Raw genomic sequence first — 18523 nt, 5'->3', positions numbered from 1 at the left:
GACAACATAGAAGAAAAATCCAGGTGATCATGAGTTTGGTGATGACTTTTCAGACACAACACAAAAGGCATGGCCCTAAAGAAATAATTGATAAGCTGGTCTTCATGAAGATAAAAAATCTTCTGCTCTTTATTGAACACAGTCAAGAGAAAGAGAAAGCAAGCCACAGACTGAGAGAAAATATTTACAAAATGCATTGCTAATAAAGGACTGTTACCCAAAATATAAGATGAACTCTCAAAACTCAACAGTCAGACTATAAACAACCCAGTTCTTTAAAAAGTCCAAAGATTTGGACTCTCAAAGACAACTCACCCAAGAGGACACACAGGTGGCAAATAAGCACCTTTATAAACAATGAGCTACCACTATACACTTATTAGAATGGCCAGAATCTGTATACAAACAACACAGATGCTGGCAAAGACGGAGCAACAAGGGCTGTCATTCATTTCCGGTGGGAATGTAAAATGCTACAGCCCCTTTGATTTCCTAAAGGAAATCAGTCCTGAAAATTCACTGGAAGGACTGATGCTGAAGCTGAAGCTCCAATGCTTTGGCCACCTGGTGCAAAGAACTGACTTATTAGAAAAGACCCTGATGCTGGGAAAGATTGAAGGCAGGAGGAGAAGGGACAACAGAGGATGAGATGGCTGGGTGGCATCACCGACTCAGTGGACATGAATTTGGGCAAACTCTGGGAGTTGGTGATGGACAGGGAAGCCTGGCTTGCTGCAGTCCATGGGGTCACAGAGTCAGACACGATTGAGCGACTGAACTGACTAACAGCCACTTTGAAAGACAGTTTGAAAGTTCCTTACAAAGTTAAACATTTTGTTAACCATACGATCCAGCAGTGGCACTCATTCATGTTTACCCCAAGGAGCTGAAAACTTAGGTCCACAGAGAAACTTGCACACGGATGTTTACAGAAGCTCTGTTTATAATTGATAAAACTTGGAAGCAATCGTGACGTCTTTGGTGAATGGAAAAACAAACTGAGGTCCACCTAGATGATGGAATATCATGCAATGCTAAAAAGAAATGAGCTATCAAGACACGAAAAGACACAGAAGACACTTAAATGTATGTTGCTAAGTAAAAGAAGTCAATATGAAAAAAGCAACACATTGTATGGTTTAAATTATATGACATTCTGGAAAAAGCAAATGTATGAAGAGAATAAAGAATCAGTGATTGCCAGGGGCTGAGGGGAAACAGGGATGAAATGGTAGAGTACATAGGATTTTTGGAGTGTGAAACTATTCTATATGATGTATACTATATATAGTGTATACAGGGCATTGTACATCTATTGAAACCCACGGAAGGTATAGCACCAGTGAAGCCTAATGTGGACTTCGGGTGATAACGATGTTTCAGTGTAGATTCTTCAACTGCAACAGATGTACCACTATAGTGCAGAATGTTGATCGTTAGGGAGGCTGTATCTGGGGAGCAGGCAAGAATGGGAAACCTCATACCTTCTGCTCAATTTTACTGTGAACCTAAAACCAAAGTCTGTTTAAAACAACAACTACACTAAAATATAAAATCTAGAGACGGTTTCATCCCTGGGTCAGGAAGATTCCCTGGAGAAGGAAATGGCAACCCACTCCAGTATTCTTGCCTGGAAAATCCCATAGACAGAAGAGCCTGGCAGGTTATAGTCCATGGGGTCACAAAGAATTGGACATACTGAGCAACTAACAGGTTTTCACGGGACACTAGTATGAAGGAAAAAAAAAAAAAAGGACTGCGAACACATCTGTGCCTTTAAAAAGATTTGCTTTACAAGTTTTCCAGAAAGCTGCCTGTTCCTCTTTTGAGTCCCTAAGGACGATCATAGGGACTTCCTTGTGCAGAAGGTGGAAAAAAAACAGTCTTCTCTGTCCCTTGGATGAACTAAAGCAGAAAATGCTGAAGAGGCCACTGAAAGAGCGTTTCACATTTCCTGTTCTCCACTCAGGCACCCACTCATATTCTCTGAGTGGCTCTTATATGAAGATACTGTTCTGGACACTGAAAATATTGGAGTGGACAAAACAGAGAGTTCACACTTGATGTAGGGGAAACAGCAAATACAGACAAAAACCCTAATCTGTAAACCAACAGATGCCTGCCAGCAGCCAAGCTCCATGTGGTTCAACCCTGGTGGCAGGAGGAGGAGGTGGGGCTTCCAGGGAGGGCCAGCAGCAGGATACACCTCTGCCTGGTTTACATTTATTCCATCTGAACATGTTTCTCCTGATCTGCTTCCTCCCATTCATGCTCTGACCCTGACCTCAGTGCAGATGGACATTCTCTGCCTATAAGGGGAAGAGGTCTGACTTGGTAGTGCTGCCTGCCAGGAAAGTTTACTAGGTTCAAAAGAGTGGAAAGGGGAAAGAGGGACAATTGAACTCTATTTACTGAGTCACAGAACTGGCACCAGGCTCTGCTGAAAGAAGCACAAATCATATTCTTATTTTCCAAAAAGGCGCTGCCCACCAAAACCCCATCAGGGAAAAGAGTCTGGAAGAAGCCAGCCAGATTCATTTTTACCATAGCAAGTATGTGAAGGTGCTTTGAAAGTGGGAAGCATATTGAAGAGGGGTTTCTTCTTCTTCTTCTTCTTAGCTGCCTCTTGCATGAGAGTGTGTGAGTGAAGTTGCTCAGTCATGTCCGATTCTTTGCGATCCCATGGGCTGTAGCCCACCAAGCTTCCCCGTCCATGGGATTCTCCAGGCAAGAATACTGGAGTGGGTTGCCATTTCCTTCTCCAGGGGATCTGCTCAACCCAGGGATCAAACCCAGGTCTCCCGCATTGCAGGCAGAAGCTTTAACCTCTGAGCCACCAGGGAAGCATAGTTTTTCCAATTAAGGGATTTTGGCATCTACCTTCCTTGGGATCCCTAATTTATTCTCTCTGCTCCATTGAGAGTGAAGTTCCACCGTCCTCTGCACACTGTTTCTCTCTCTAGCTCAGCCCCTTTCTGTCCTGGCTTTCTCTCAGCCTCACTTTCATCAAAAAGATTTTTTTTTTTTAGATCCATCTCAGACTGACAACAGTTGGCTTCTCTTTTTGATTGCATAGAGGCTTTTGTGGACAGGAAACAATACTTACAGTAGCCTGTGTTATCACTGATGTTCTATCTACTATAGTTTTAAACTGAAAACCTTGTTCTTCTCAAACTATTAAACACAATTGCAAAAACCTTGTAAATTAAGAATTTTAGATTGGAGTTAAGCACAGTATGTACTTTATTGTTAGATTAGCTTATACATTTCATGAACAAACAGTGCATAATCTTTCAGACACAACATACAAATTTATTACTTTATTTAAACATGTAATTCAACAAATGGATGCATAAAGCCATTGATTTGAATGTTTCTATATATTTGAATACATTTTAGAGACCTGGTTACTTACATTCCTATAAATATTTCCATCTATATTCACATTTCATATAGTGAATTTCCTTGTGAGCAGCTAAGAATGCAGACATGCAAATCCCATAAACAAACCCTTCCTAAACACATACACAACTATAGTAAACCTAATTATAACAAAAACTTATGCAAATAATCCTTGAATAACATAGGCTTGCCCTTCATGAGTCTATTTAGTGTGGATTTTTCTCAGTAAATACACACTGTAATACTACATGGCTGGTTGAACTATGGATTCAGAACTGAGGATAAAGTGAGTGGGGGAGGGGGTCAGCTCCCCTAATCTTGTTGTTCAGTGGCCAACTATATATTTACATGTGATTCTCACAAGCACTTCAAAATCTTAAAGCCTAATTTAGTAAACTTCTAATTTAGTAGATCAGATTATCTCAAGTATTGAAAATTGACTATAAATATAAATGGGTAAAATACTTTAAGTGTCTCAGTAAAAATCATTTTTCTACTATGTTCAGTTCAGTTGCTCAGTCGTGTCCAACTTTTTGAGACCCCATGGACTACAGCACGCTAGGCTTCCCTGTCCAACACCAACTCCCAGAGCTTGTTCAAACTCATCTCCATTAAGCCAGTGATGCCATCTAACCATCTTATCCTCTGTCATCTCCTTTTCCTCCCACCTTCCATCTTTCCCAGCATGAAGGTCTTTTCTAATGAGTCAGTTCTTTGCACCAGGTGGCCAAAGTATTGGAGCTTCAGCTTCAGCATCAGTCCTTCCAGTGAATTTTCAGGACTGATTTCCTTTATGATTGACTGGTTGGATCTCCTTGAAGTCCAAAGGACTCTCAAGAGTAGAGAGTCCCTTTTCTCTTCTCCAACACCACAGTTCAAAATCATAGTCTACTATGTTAGTTTCCTATAAACATCTTTAATATAAGTACATGCAAAACAGTAAAATGATTTTTAAAACTTGATATATTTGCATTAAAATAAAATTTTGCAGAAACAATGTCATATCTAGTTTTTCAGCATCCATGTGTTTATTTCTCGGTACAGTCCTAGATTTGCAAATCATTTATTTAAGTAGAACAGAATCATGATTCAAGGCCCATCATAGTAGCTGAAATTATTTACTCAGAGTCCTTGATCAGACATTTTCTACCATAGCTCAGTTGATAAAGAATCTGCCTGCAATGCTGGAGACCCAGGTTTGATTCCTGGGTTGGAAAGATCCCCTGGAGAAGGAAATGGCAGCCCACTCCAGTATTCTTGCCTAAAGAATCCCCATGGACAGAGGAGCCTGGCAGGCTACAGTCCATGGGGTTGCAAGAGTCAGACATGACTTAGCAACTAAACCACCACCACTATGGGTAGGGGGTTATTGGTCATTGGTCAAAGAATTAAAACCTGGAAGGTATAAGCCAATATAAAACACATACCAAAAAAAGATTCAATTCAGGTATATAGGGTAAGACTCTTTCCATGGCTTCTGCTATGTCAGTGGAGAACCCATTGCATCAGTTTCTTGTATTTTGTAAGTCCTGGTCCTCTTTTAAGTATCATCACCCTTACTCAGATTTTATCATGTTTACTTACAACATTTTATCACATTATTTAAATAAATGAATAATGTAACACATATCCAAATTTCAATCTCTCTGCTTCCTGATGGGAATAAATACAGTTGTGCAATATTGTACATTTTATTGCTTTAGCAACCACTATTATTTAAGTTGGGCAAGGCAAGAAATGAGGACATAAATGGAGTAAAGTTCAATGAAATTATGCATATTGGCTCCCTGTAGCTACTGTAACAAAGTGCCGCAAAGTGAATTGCTTATTCTCTCAAGTTCTGGAGGTTAGCAACCCAAATTTCAGTCAGCAAGGCCATACTTTCTCTGACCCCTGTAAGGAATAAGCTTTGCTGCTGCTTCTCATCTAGCTTCTGGTGGTTTGCTAGCAATCTTTGGCACTCCATGACTTGCAGATGGATCACTCTAATCCTTTGTCTTCACAGGAGGTTCTCCCTGTGGCTCTGTCTCTTCTTGGTATTCTTTTTATAAGGACACTAGTCATATTAAAATAGAGGTGCACCCTACTTCAGCATGACCCTGTCTTAACTAGTTGTATCTTTAAGGACCCTATGTCCAAATAAATTCACTTTCTGAAGGACCAGGGGTTAGGACTTTAACATACAAATTTTTTTTGGAGGACACAGTTCTTTATATCACACCATGGTAGAACCAATGGCTTGTAGATTCTGGTCATGTGAAGCAGAGTCTCTCAGTCCTGGCACTGTTGACAGTTGAACTGGATAATCCTTTGCTGTGGAGGGCCGTCTTGTGCATTATATGCTGTTTAGCAGAAGACCTCTACCTGCTAGATGCTGGTAACACTCTCCTAGCTGTGAGAACCATAAAAGTTTCCAGACATTTCCAACGTCTCCTGGAGGTTGGATGGTAGAGGTCAAATTGCCTCAGTTGAAAACCACAGATAAAGGATAATTAATGTTGGACTACTGAGAGGAAAAAGAAAAAACAGGAACAATAGGAGGCTGTCTTATGGCAGTGGGAAGTGTGAAATGGGAAAAGGAAGTCATGAAGGGTAGCAGTTTTGTGATAACAGAGATTAGGATGTGATCATAGGAGTGTGTGCCTTAAGTAGGAATGAGAACTAGGTTAGTAGAGGAGAAAAGGCCAGGGAATGAAAGAATCATCTATACATATATTGATATAATCAATAATTATGACAGAAGTAGTTTTGGAGACCAATGACTGAAACTAAAATCTTTAAAGAATGAAGGGTAGTTACTTGATAAAGGTAATGATTATATAAAAAAGGAGAGAGGTTCGTAAATTATCTGATGATTTGAGACCTAATGAAGGGGTTTTTAATGGAGCCAAAAAGGAAAGCAGCTTGGAAGTGGCAACAAGGAGCAAAAACAATACCTCCCCACATCACAGCCCAGTCCAGGGATACAAGGAGAGCAAAACCAAGGCAGAGGGCTTCAAGGAAATGCTGTTCTCAAAAGGGCACCAGGTTCAATAAGTGCAGAAGATAAAAAGAAACTTTAAAAAAACAAAGGTTGAGGATGTAGGGAAGTTTGCTGGTTATTAGTCGTATGTTCCAGGGAACAGAGTTGAAGGCTTTCAGGAGTGGGTCATTGGTAGGAGGCATGGCCAGGAAAGGGAATTCACAGAACCAGAATTTAAAGGTTAGGTACAGGAGGATGTGCTGGAAAGATAAGAGAAAATATCAAGAGCACATAGCATTATAGATGATAATAGGAGAGAAATTTTAAAGAAAAGAGAATCTAATGTGAGATACTGTGAGAAGAGGTAAAAGATATTCATTGAACTTGATGATATGAGGGTCACCAGAGTCCTTCCAGAAAGGAAAAATTTGCTGACAATTTTAGAGGATGGTAGAGTTATCTCACCATCTACCCATGAAGCCCAGGTTAAAAACGTCTACTTGTTCCAGAAACCAGTAATTGAGAAACCAAGCACCACACTCAGAGAGTTGGAGAACTCAGGTTTATTACACCAGTGGGCCCAGAGGAGTAGCACTCTAAGCTCTGAGCCCCGAACAAAAGAGTTAGAGTTTTTATACAAAGACAAGCATGATTAAGTGGGTTTGCAGGTTTGCAGGGGCTGGGAGGGCAATTGCAAAGAGCAGGACAAGGATGAGTGAGATAAGCTCCAGTTCCTAGCATTCTGAGTCCCCACTTTCTGAGACCTATGTGATCCAGACTTTGCAAGGAGCAAGCTGAGTTACAGAGGCAGAAGGAGCAGGAGGTTATGTAAAATTTTAACTTTTCCTCTTCACTATGTGGCTTCCAAAAAGTCATCTAATCAGTAATCTACATGGGCTCAAATTGTCCATGTTAATTCTTTACTATCTCAAAAATAAGGAAAATTTTTTAGTGACTTTAAGGCTAACTGTGGGGCTTCCCAGGGGGCTCAGTGGTAAAGAAACCACTTGCCAATGCAAGAGGTAAGGGTTTGATCCCTGGGTCAGGAAGTTCCCCTGGAGAAGGAAATGGCAACCCACTGTAGTATTCTTGCCTAGAGAATTCCATGGACAGAGGAGACTGGCAGGGCTATACAGTCCATGCGGTCGCAAAAGAGTTGGACCTGACTTAGTGGCTAAACAACAAGGCTAATTGCAATTATGTGAGTTTTGTGTCCTCGGGTAGCCCCGTGGCCCAAAATAAGAGGTCATAAGAAAATAAAGAAGGCGTATTTGCCTGTAAGAAAGTCTTTTCCTCTACAAGTGTAGAAAGCATCAGATGAATCAGCTTTAGGGAGATGCTTGCATAGTTATGTTGTCTGCCAGATAGTCTCAATCTATTTTCCAAGCATGATCAACATTGACTTCCTCTGGCCCTAGAAACTAATCTTCCTGTTTGTACTTAACTATATTATTCTTAACCCAAACAGAGACAATAGACAATGATCTGAATAAAAGCTGGGTATTCCTGAGAAGTGATTCCAGAAAACTGTAGTGAGAAATATGTAAATCTGACTCCCAGTTCCATTTAGTGGACTCTCTTCCTCTTGACCCTTCACCTGCTGAACCATTATTTGAATTGACCGAAGTTAAGAATTTTTTCACCCTTGACACTCTTGAGCAATTCCAGCACTTACGAAGTTCATTCTTTTACTTTCTCCAAGTTGGTTCTAGCTCTCTTCTTGGGATTTTTGTATTCTTTTCCTGCTATCACAAATGACCATAAATTCTGTAGCTTAAAACAACATAAATTGATTTTTTTGCAGTTCTGGAGGCTAAAAGTCCAAAAGCAAGTTTGCCCACAAGGCTACACTCCCTCCAAAGTGTTTGTGGGCTATATGTTATTTACCTATTCTAGCTTTTGGTGGTTCCAGGCATTCCTGGGCTTACCGCCACATTGCTCGTCTCTGCTTCCATGGCACACTGCCTTCTCTTCCCTTCTATACATATGTCTTGTGAAGGTACTTTTCATGAGATTTAGGGCATGCTGAGATAATCCAGGATGATCTCATCTCAAGGTCCTTATCTGAAATCACACTGGCACAGACTTATTTTCCAAATAATATCACATTCTTAGGTTCTAGGGACTATGATGTGAACCTTATTATCTTACAGAAGAGTGAAGCGGACTCTTTCAGAACACCAAAGGCTGGATTTAAGTAGTAATTCCTGGAGAATTTCTCCAAGTTTTGATCAAAGTGAAGTGAAGTCGCTCAGTCATGTCCAACTCTTTGTGACCACATGGACTGTAGCCTACTAGGCTTTTCCGTCCATGGGATTTTCCAGGCAAGAGTACTGGAGTGGGTTGCCATTTCCTTCTCCATTACATCAAAAATTTATATCACATCATGCTTTTTTTTCCATGTAGTTATATCTAGTTTTGCCAGTTTCTAATTGGAAAAATTACTTAGTCTTCCCAAACCTCCAGGATTTTTGTTGTAGTTGTTATTGTTGTTTTTGTGATGGTTGTTGTCATATAGAATAATGATACCCTTGCTTCCCTGGTGGCTCAGAGGTTAAAGCGTGTGCCTCCAATGCAGGAGACCCGGGTTCGATCCCTGGGTTGGGAAGATCCCCTGGAGAAGGAAATGGCAACCCACTCCAGTATTCTTGTCTGGTGAATCCCATGGACTGAGGAGCCTGGTAGGCTGCAGTCCACGGGGTCACAAAGAGTTGGACACGACTGAGTGACTTTACTTTATAAGGTTATTGTGAATATTAAATGACATAATGTATGAACATCAATCAGCACTATGCCTGGCAAAATATCACACTACTCAATGTTAATTATTATTATTATTCTTTTATAGTACTTTGAAGTTTTTAATGTGCAACCAGTGATTCTTCTGACTTAATATTATAATCCCACAGTTGGGTAGGTATTATATCAGGAGACCTAGTCGTGGCAAGATACTACCACATTAGTTTAAATATTGATTTTTACTTGTCCCTTCTCTTCCCTAAAGTGACTTGAAGCAGTTTCAAAATATATACACTTAAAAAGCAAATTGGGAAAATCAACCAAGTGAAAGGTAAGTATTCATATCAACCATGATGATAAATTCAAATTCCATCAATTGAGTGTCATAGTTGGCTCTTATAGGAATATTAGCAGGGGCTCTGGCTCTGATGGATGGCGGAATAATGGGTTAATTATTTTTTATGTCTCTCCTTCCCCTGTTTTTACTCTTCTTTCTGTACTTTATAATTTGCTATAATGAATATGTTTTTATTATTTTCATAAACAGAAAGAAGTTCTTAACTGAACTGCTTGACAGTCAAGGAAAGAGGGCACATATATAGTAAAATCAGAAAGGAGGGAGTGTGTCATTTCCTTTGGGAAAATCAGTTTTTCTAGTATTGTTTTTACTTGGAGTACTACTCAGTATAATGTACTTTTAACTCAGAATCATTTCTCCGCATCATGCCCACAGATGCTTCTTGCAGCATTGATCAAAAAGAACAAAAGGCATACATGATTCTGTAATGAAGTAAGATTATTCAGTCCTTAGATAATCACTCCTAAAGATCACTGTGAAGAGAGCCCAAGAGTAAGTGAGAAAAGTAGGTCTGGTTCATTGGTACTGAGTCTGAAAATGTGTCCAGAGCTGGCTATAACAGTTTGGAGTATCTGGGGATGATAAGTATGTGTTTAAAGTTTTGCAATAATATTGTGTGTAGTATAATTCCAGAGATGATGAAGTACCTGGTCTAGATGGGTGGCCTTTAGCCTGTAGCCACTTTAAGAGCTGGAATACTATAGTCATTGAGGGACGCTCTAGTCATTGGAAGATTAAAAGCAGAGCACTTGAGATTATATTTCCATTGATAAAGATCTAGAGTAATTCAGTGTTGTTGATTGAGGAAGATTTTATTTGGAAAATAGATGAAAATTCAGCAGAGATGAATAAACTGTGAAAATACAGATGATGATATTATTCTTGTTCAGAGGAAAGTCTTCCCTCAAGTAGCCCATTAATAGCAAAGTTGGAATCCAGTTCTTTTTAAAATTTGATTTATGAGTTTTTCAAACATATACAAAAGTAGAGAGAAGAGTATGAATAATCTCAATTTCAACAGTTTCTACATATGGCCAATCTTATTCCCTATCATCCATATCCAAGATATCATTACATATGTAATGATGTGGAATCAAAATATAAAATTGAATTATAATAAGTACATTTATAAATTTTATTTCCAATTCATGACATCATGAATTTTCATAAGTTATTTTAAATACATGCAGGAAGGTTTATTTTGTCTATCCTTAAGTTTTAAATTTCTCCAGGAAAAGAATTTTCCCCATGCTTTCCTCGGCAACTATCTCTCAGGACCCGGGACAGCTGGTTGGTTGAAACAGCGCTTAGTAAATGCTACCCACTGAAAGATACATAGTGCTGTTCTGATCACCATAAATATAACTAGCAGAATATGGATCAAATAGCAAAGATAAATGCAGTGTTTCTAACAGCTCTATGGTTAGAAAACTATACATACTTTATCAGTACAAAAGCCAATTATCACAATTGCATGTAATGACATCATCACCTTTATTCCATCTCTTTGTTCAAGAAACCAAGTCAAACACAAATCCCGAAATTGTGAAATCACTTGTTTTCTTTCTCTTCATCTTTTTACCATTTTTTGTAATGTTCTCTCTTAACATGTTTTGCTTTTGAAAATTGATGACTGGAAATTCATTCAAGTCTGACTTTATGAGTGTTAGTTTTACATGTGATTTTTGGGGCCTTTTTATTTTAAACCTGATATATCTCAAAAATTGCCCCTCCTTAGCCAAGAATTTGCATGCTTGCCCTCCGTCTCTTTGTCTGTCTTTCTCTCTTATCAACATTCACCTCCAAAATTACCTTAGCTGAAAATAATCAAAACTCTTCTAGTCAGGGGAAAAAATTTTCCAGAATTTAAGCATCAGGTCAAAACTACATATTATCTATCAAACCAGATGTTTACCTGTTCACTGCCAAAGAAGTTGGAGGAACATCAAACACCAGTGATGGGAATAGCTTCAACTCTCACGCAGATGGAGGCAATGCAGGAAAGTTTGGGTTTCCAGTAAGCTCCGCAAGCCAGCAAATATCTTTAAACTTAGGAAATGGTTTTTCTTGGATAAGCAGATTGCCTCAGGCTGTGTAAGAGCCTTTAGTCTGTAATTATAGGAGTTCCAGCTCCTGGTTCTTTCAGGTGTCCCAGTAAAGGAGTGAAACTTAGTGATTTTAGTGAATCAGGCGGCATTCTGAGGCCTGTTTCCTTATCTCTAAAAGCTCTTTTAATTCTGACTTTCCGTGATTGTCACACAATTTCTTTCAATGCCTTTTGGCATGCATCAGGAAATGTCATCTTACCCAGGGCATGTCAGTCAGTTCTTGAGGTCTCAGGAATGGTTGCTGACCTTTGTTTACACAAGATGGTGGCTACTCATGACACTTTGGGGATAGGAGCCTGTCAAATCAAATACAACTTGGTGGGCCTGGAGTTCCCTTGAGGAATACATTCTCTCTTTCCAAGGGATTTGTAGATTAAAGTTAGCTCTAAGACAAAGTAGAGAAAAGTATCTCCTCCCAAGTGGTTCCAACCAAGCCTGGGCAGCTGCAAAACTAGCTGCGTCTCTCAGCAACTCACTGGGACAAGGGAAAAGGGAGATAAAATTTTAAGCCATCTTTGAGCTGTATGCTGTATTTCATGAACACTGGCCTGGGCCAATGCTACCCACCCCTAAAGATATCAATATGTTTCCACCTAACTGATCACTGTTTCTGAAATTGTAGTGCTTCCTGATGTTTCTTAACTAGAAACCACATGTTTATTAATCAATATACTACTTAAAAGCACTTAATTAAACCCATTGATACCTACAATATTGTAAATATTTACAATATTACAATAAGAAGGGAAACCAAGGTGAATACAAGTTTAGGGGATTATTACATACAAAGCTAAATAGCAACAGCAGATCCAGAATCACATGGTATCTGAAGTGCATCATCAGGGCAGCTAGGCTTCACTGACTTTTGCCCTTGAATTACAAAGTGAAAGCTACTTTCAGGAAAACCCAACTTGCTTTTTGAGTTCCGACTCTTGGATTTGAGCACTCCCCTCTCTAGGCTCACATGATTTAGGTGAAAAGCATCTAAATATCTGTTGAATTCTCTGGAACCTTTCAAATCCTAGAAAGGTCTTTCCATCAAATCTGGTGAAGCAACATAATTCTATGGAAAGCTTTCAGGCGTATCAATTTTTGTATCCTTTTTAAGTGTTGGAGGGCTGTTAATACTCTGGAGCAATGTGGCAAAACTGTATCCAGAAAGCTGATGCCCAGTAGTAAAGATTTTAACTTTTGTGGGTTTTTATTCTTTTGGGTTTTGTTTTGTTTTAATAGAGTGCCAACATGATCAAGGGCTGGGAGGGCTTTCTCCCTGGCTTACAGAAAACCACCTTCTTACTGACCAGATGCGCTTTGCCTGAAACGCAACAAGTCAAAATGCTAAGACACTGACTTTTGTGTGTTCTATTCTTTTGGTCTCATCCTCAGCACAAAGAAAGGCCATGTCATCCTGGATGATGTATTAGGATCCCTGCTTCTCTTGAAACAAAGCCCAGTAGGTTTTCTCTCTGCTGAGCCAGCTTCTACTGCCAGCACTCCTATCCTACCCCACATCCAATTCCAGACAAGGGTGGAGCTGACTATGAGAAGGAACTAGGAGCAACTAAGGACATGAGACATGTGGTGTTTTAGTGTGGGTTTTGAGGTCACAGAGCAGACATGCTTCAGCAGTAAGCTTGCACATGTTGAGAGCCTCAGGTGAGCCTTCTCACCTGAACCTTTATAGATACTCCATAAGACAAACTTGGTGCACTCCCAATTTATAGTTGAGGACATGTAAATTCAGAGATATTAAGTGACTGGTCAAAGATCACACATTATTGACTATCAGGGATGAAATTTAAACACCATCCTTTTGGTTCTAAATCCATTATACTTGTCTCTATGCTTCATGACCATCAATTTCTTAAAGTCCTCTTCTATTCTCTAGTTCAATTGTATTCTCTCATAGGGCAGGAGGGATGCTCCAGTGCAAAGTTGTTTAAACTACTCCTCCCTCCCTCCCCTAATGTATTGTCACAAAATTGATTTGCTCAAGAAATATTCCTTGGCTGCTTATACTAAGTGCTAGGGAAAAGCAAGCCAACAGATTGAAACCTCTGCCCTCATGAAGCTTATGATCTATTGGAAGGTGACAGATAATAAAATAAATGAGGAAAGCAGGTAGCATGCTAGATAGTGATGGATGCAAGGGAGAAAAATGAGGCAGAAGAGGGAGAGAGAAAGGACTTGTTGGGGAAAAGGCTTATGTGGCCACCTTCAGCAAGAACATTCTAGGCAGAGAGGAGAGTTAAGTGCCAAGGTTTTCTGGTGGAAATCTGTCTAAATATTGGTGAAATAGCAAGAAAAGGGTAGTGTGGCTGGCAGAGTATAAACAGGAGAAAGAGCAGTAGAAGGTGATTTTAGAGTATCAGGGAGCCCAGTCGTGAAGGGCCATAAAGCCCATGTAAAGACTTTGTCTTCTCTAAATAAGATGGGAAGCACTTGGAGATTTTATGCAGAATGACAAGATCTGTCTTGACCTATATTTTAAGACAGATATGAGAATAGTCTAAAAGGGGAAAAAAGCAGAAGCAGGGAGATTAATTAGAAAGCTATGTCAATATATACACTACCATGCATGAAATAGCTAGCTAGTGGGAAGCTGTTGTATAGCACAGCTCAGTGGTCTAGGATGACTGAGAGGGGTGGGATGTGGGGGGAGAGGAGTTGGGAGGGAGGCTTAAGAAGGAGGGGATATATGTATACTTATGGCTGAGTCACATCGTGGTACAACAGAAACCAACACAACAAAGCAGTTATCCTCCAATTAAAATAAATTTTAAATTTTAAAAAAAGGAAAAAAAAAGCTATTAATATGTAAACAGTCTATGAGAACGAGAATGACACTTTGGGCCAGGTGGTAAGATTAGAGGTAAGCGTTAAATTCTAAGTATACTGATAGAGCTAATAGGAATATACTGACAAATAGGATATCGGGTGAATGAAAGTGTAAGTGGAGGGAAGAGAGAGGGCATTGGGCAGGAAGTCTGGGATTCTGAGTTGGAGTTTTAGTACCATCTTATGTCCATAGGGTCACAAAGAATTGGACATGATTTAGTGACCGAACAGCAATAACGTGTCTTCAGTGTTACCCAAAGAAAGTTACTGAAAAACTTAGGGCTTCATTTTTCATGCTTATAAAAATAGGCTTGAAAACCTTCCCCGCTTCACAAGGTTCAAATGTATATGATGTCTATGCAACAGCTGGCTTGCTTACAACTGAATCACAGCGCTGTGTGATCTTATCCAAGTTCATTAGCCTAAGTGACTGTGGTGGGGAGACTGAAGTCAAACCTGGAGCATTTTGAGAGCAAATGAAAAAAAAATTACAGTTGTCAAGAATTACTTTCAGTTAAGTTCAGTCGCTCAGTCATGTCCGACTCTTTGCGATCCCATGAATCGCAGCACGCCAGGCCTCCCTGTCCGTCACCAATTCCCGGAGTTCACTCAGACTCACGTTCATCGTGATGCCATCCAGCCATCTCATCCTCTGTCATCTTCTTCTCCTCTGTCATCTTCTTCTCCTCCTGCCCTCAATCCCTCCCAGCATCAGAGTCTTTTCCAATGAGGCAACTCTTACGCATGAGGTGGCCAAATTACTGGAGTTTCAGTTTTAGTGTCATTCCTTCCAAAGAAATCCCAGGGCTGATCTCCTTTAGGATGGACTGGTTGGATCTCCTTGCAGTCCAAGGAACTCTCAAGAGTCTTCTCCAACACCACAGTTCAAAAGCATCAATTCTTAGGAAGCTTTATTTTTAGAAAGTTATATCTCTTTCTCGATGAGCTAAATAACCATAGAAGAAAGTCGGTCTAAGAAAACTCTTTTAGCCAAAGCCTCATAGTCCCTGGACATGAGGATTTTGTATTTTTTGTATTCTTTGAACTTGTATGTGTGAAATGTTATCTAGTTGGTAGTGAAAAAGTTCCAACCCCTCCCCCTACATTCTCATCTTGAGGTTTAGTTCTATTTAAGCACAGAAAACTTCTTTTGCTTTCCCTTATCTCTGAGCTCATTTACCATCACCCTGGAAAGTTTATAAATTTTCACTGCCAAGAAAATTTTGTGATTGAGTTATTCTAAGTGACTCAAATGTTTACAACTTTCCCAACCTTGATTAAATATACAAAGCCCAAACGGTCTTTTTCTAATTCACAAATTCAGAAAAAGCTCTCCTAATTGAAAGGGTCAGGATGAGTTAAGGGGGACCTGGTGAGCCCCTCCCAAGAGCAAGAGGACAGCACTCACAGGGAAACACTGGGACTCCACTCGGACCTGCCTTCTCGGAATCAGGCACTCTGAGCTATGCCTTCCACTGTCTCTCTTCATTCTCTATGACCCTCCCAAGTCTTTCCCATCAAAGTCTATCAATTCTAAGTCCAAGTCTCTCAGTATCCTCCAAGATAACTGATTAGCCATTTAATACATGAATTTAATTATTAGGAAGAAGGGTTAGACCAAGGCTTCTTTGCGGGGGAATTCCCAGAAAGGTAATGGCCTAAATAAAATTATGTTGGAATGCTTAGGCACTGTGAAGATAGCTATTTCATAAAGGAGTGCCCTTGGGCACTCACGAAATCTCATAAGATGGTCTCCTTCTTTGCCTGTCCTTTAAGCGCACAGTTCTTAAAATTGCCCTTGATACCATTTCAGGGGCTCCACAAAGTCAAAACTACTGTCATAATCACACCAATTTCTTATTCTTGATTCTCTTACAAATGTGTTGTGGAGCTTTCCAGAAGTTACCTGATGTATAATGTTAGCATCACTCTGATGACCCAATGAAATGTATGGTTGTAGGTTTTTGTTTTGAAAATGTATTGGTTTTAATATCAAATATGGTAAATATCAACAGACATAATTTGCTATATAAGAAAGCTCTTTGGGGTCCTCAATGATATTTTTACATTGTAAAGGGGCCCTGGGACCTTTAAATGTTTGGAGCTACTGCTTTAAATTACATGATCTGATCTGGCAACTGAGATGCCAGAATATAGCAAAATCAGAAGCAGGATATTAAATCCTACCAAATTCAAAGCTGTGTGAGCTAATTCATTTGAAAAGGTTAGTATCTGAAAGCAAAATCAAAACAGCATATATAAGGAAGTGCTCCCAAACTGACTGGGTCATATCACCAAGATGAAGGAGCTCTCACTGGTCAGAAAAGGACATCTGACTTGTGATGTTGTGAGAAATTAGAAATGTCAACAGCATCTTTTAAAAGACTAAGAGAGAGAGGGGAGGGCTTCACACACAGAGGGAAAATATAAGTATTATCATTAATCTCCACATTTTCCACATTCCCCAAGAGAATATCATGAACCAAATAGTTAAACACTTTTAATTATTTAGTATGTTAATACAAATATATGAAATAATACATAATTAAATAACATACAAAAAGCTTACTAAATATATAAATATTCAATACAACAATAAAGACAACTTAAGGTTTAGTTCCTAGGTCACTGGATACAGACAAGAAAGCAAAAGATACTGAAAAAGTCACCAGCTTGGTCCAATGATGATTTAAGAGTTCAAAACTGTTCCACTAGTTAGAACAATATGTTTATGACAAAGGAGTTTGTACAGCCATACATGCTTCCTCTGCTATTGTGACAAGTTACCTTGTGAGAAAAAAAGTTGGGGGAGGCAAAGCATTTGAATTAACTGACTGCTATTCAGAAAACTTTCTAAACACTTCTTTTCATAATATATTTCATCACACTAGGTTGAATTTAGAATGATTAAAATAGGGCTGGGTCATATTATGAGACAAATGGATGAGAAATGCATGCTTTTTAAAAAATGCAAGCTGCTGTCTAAGACTAACAATATTTAGTCTGCTATAAAAGCAGATAAGCAAAGTTAAAGTTGCCAATGTTACTTCACAATAAGTTGAGTTCCACTGCCATTGTGGTAAACATCACAGAAGTACATGAGGAACAGCAGTGAAACAGACTGCTGGAAAGACCAGTTAATAGCAAAATCAGTGAGCAGGCAGTGGACAAGATACCCAGCGATGAGGAAATAGACTTATGGACCACACAAGAAGGGGAGACGAGATGGCATATCCACAGAAAGGCAAAAGGCAGTCTCAGGAAAGTTCTTTGGTCCCTACCTTCCTGTATTCTTCTTTCTTTCCTTTTTATCATTTTTTTTTCCCCCTGGAATTGCATCTTTTTTTAGAGCAGAATGGAAAATTATTTGGTCTAACTTCTTAACTTTCTGGATGCGAATGTGAAAGTTCATTGAGATATGATTAACACAGAGTTGCCACCAGTTGGAGTCAAAGTCAACCTCCGAGCAGTGGCTCCTGGCTCCAAGTCCAGCATCCTTTCAACAGCACAATACTACATCATTTTACAAAACCAAGTCCTACAACAGACCTGAGAGGTAAAATGACTTCCTCTGGGAACTCACAGAAGCACTGGGTGGCCTACGTGGCAGTGGAAAGTCTTGAAATTCTTAGGCCTTTGACTCCTGGTTGTTTTTTTTTTTTTCTTTTTTTTTGCTCTTTTAGGTTCCTTGGAGAATGATCCTCTTTCTTCTGCTTGCCTCCTGAGTCAGATTCAAGTAGACCAGGAAATAACTTTCAGGGTTCTGTGTGACTCCTCTAGGGCTCTGGGTAAAAGAAAGATCAAGATACGAACTTTGAACATCTATAATTTCTATTCTAATAGATTTTCAGAAGATCAATAAACACAGAATTCTCCAGTGCACACTTCATCAGCAAAGAGGAGGAAGTAGATACCGCTGACCCAGTGTTCTGTGAGGCACTGTGACTCTCTTTAAAAGGATATGAGTAGTTCTAGGAAATAATAGCTTACTATTCTTAAGCAATGGAGAAGGAAATGGCACCCCACTCCAGTATTCTTGCCTGGAGAATCCTGTGGATGGAGGACCCTGGTGGGCTGCTGTCTATGGGGTCGCACAGAGTCGGACACAACTGAAGC

The 18523-nt window shown here is 39.6% G+C and overlaps 1 protein-coding gene across 1 annotated transcript in view; it reads right to left on the bottom strand.

Annotated features, from left to right (window-relative positions):
• Nucleotides 1–3225: 3225 nt before the first annotated feature.
• CD200 (CD200 molecule) overlaps nucleotides 3226–18523 on the bottom strand; it is a 33673-nt gene continuing 18375 nt past the window's right edge. Inside the window, exon 6 of the mRNA XM_004002915.6 lies at nucleotides 3226–18191. Coding sequence (XP_004002964.1) covers nucleotides 18184–18191 — 8 coding nt within the window. The 3' untranslated portion in view covers nucleotides 3226–18183. The remainder of the gene's footprint in view (nucleotides 18192–18523) is intronic.

This window comes from Ovis aries, chromosome 1 (genome assembly GCF_016772045.2).
Source record: "Ovis aries strain OAR_USU_Benz2616 breed Rambouillet chromosome 1, ARS-UI_Ramb_v3.0, whole genome shotgun sequence".
NCBI lineage: Eukaryota > Metazoa > Chordata > Mammalia > Artiodactyla > Bovidae > Ovis > Ovis aries.
This window is presented reverse-complemented; position numbering and strand designations above follow the sequence as displayed.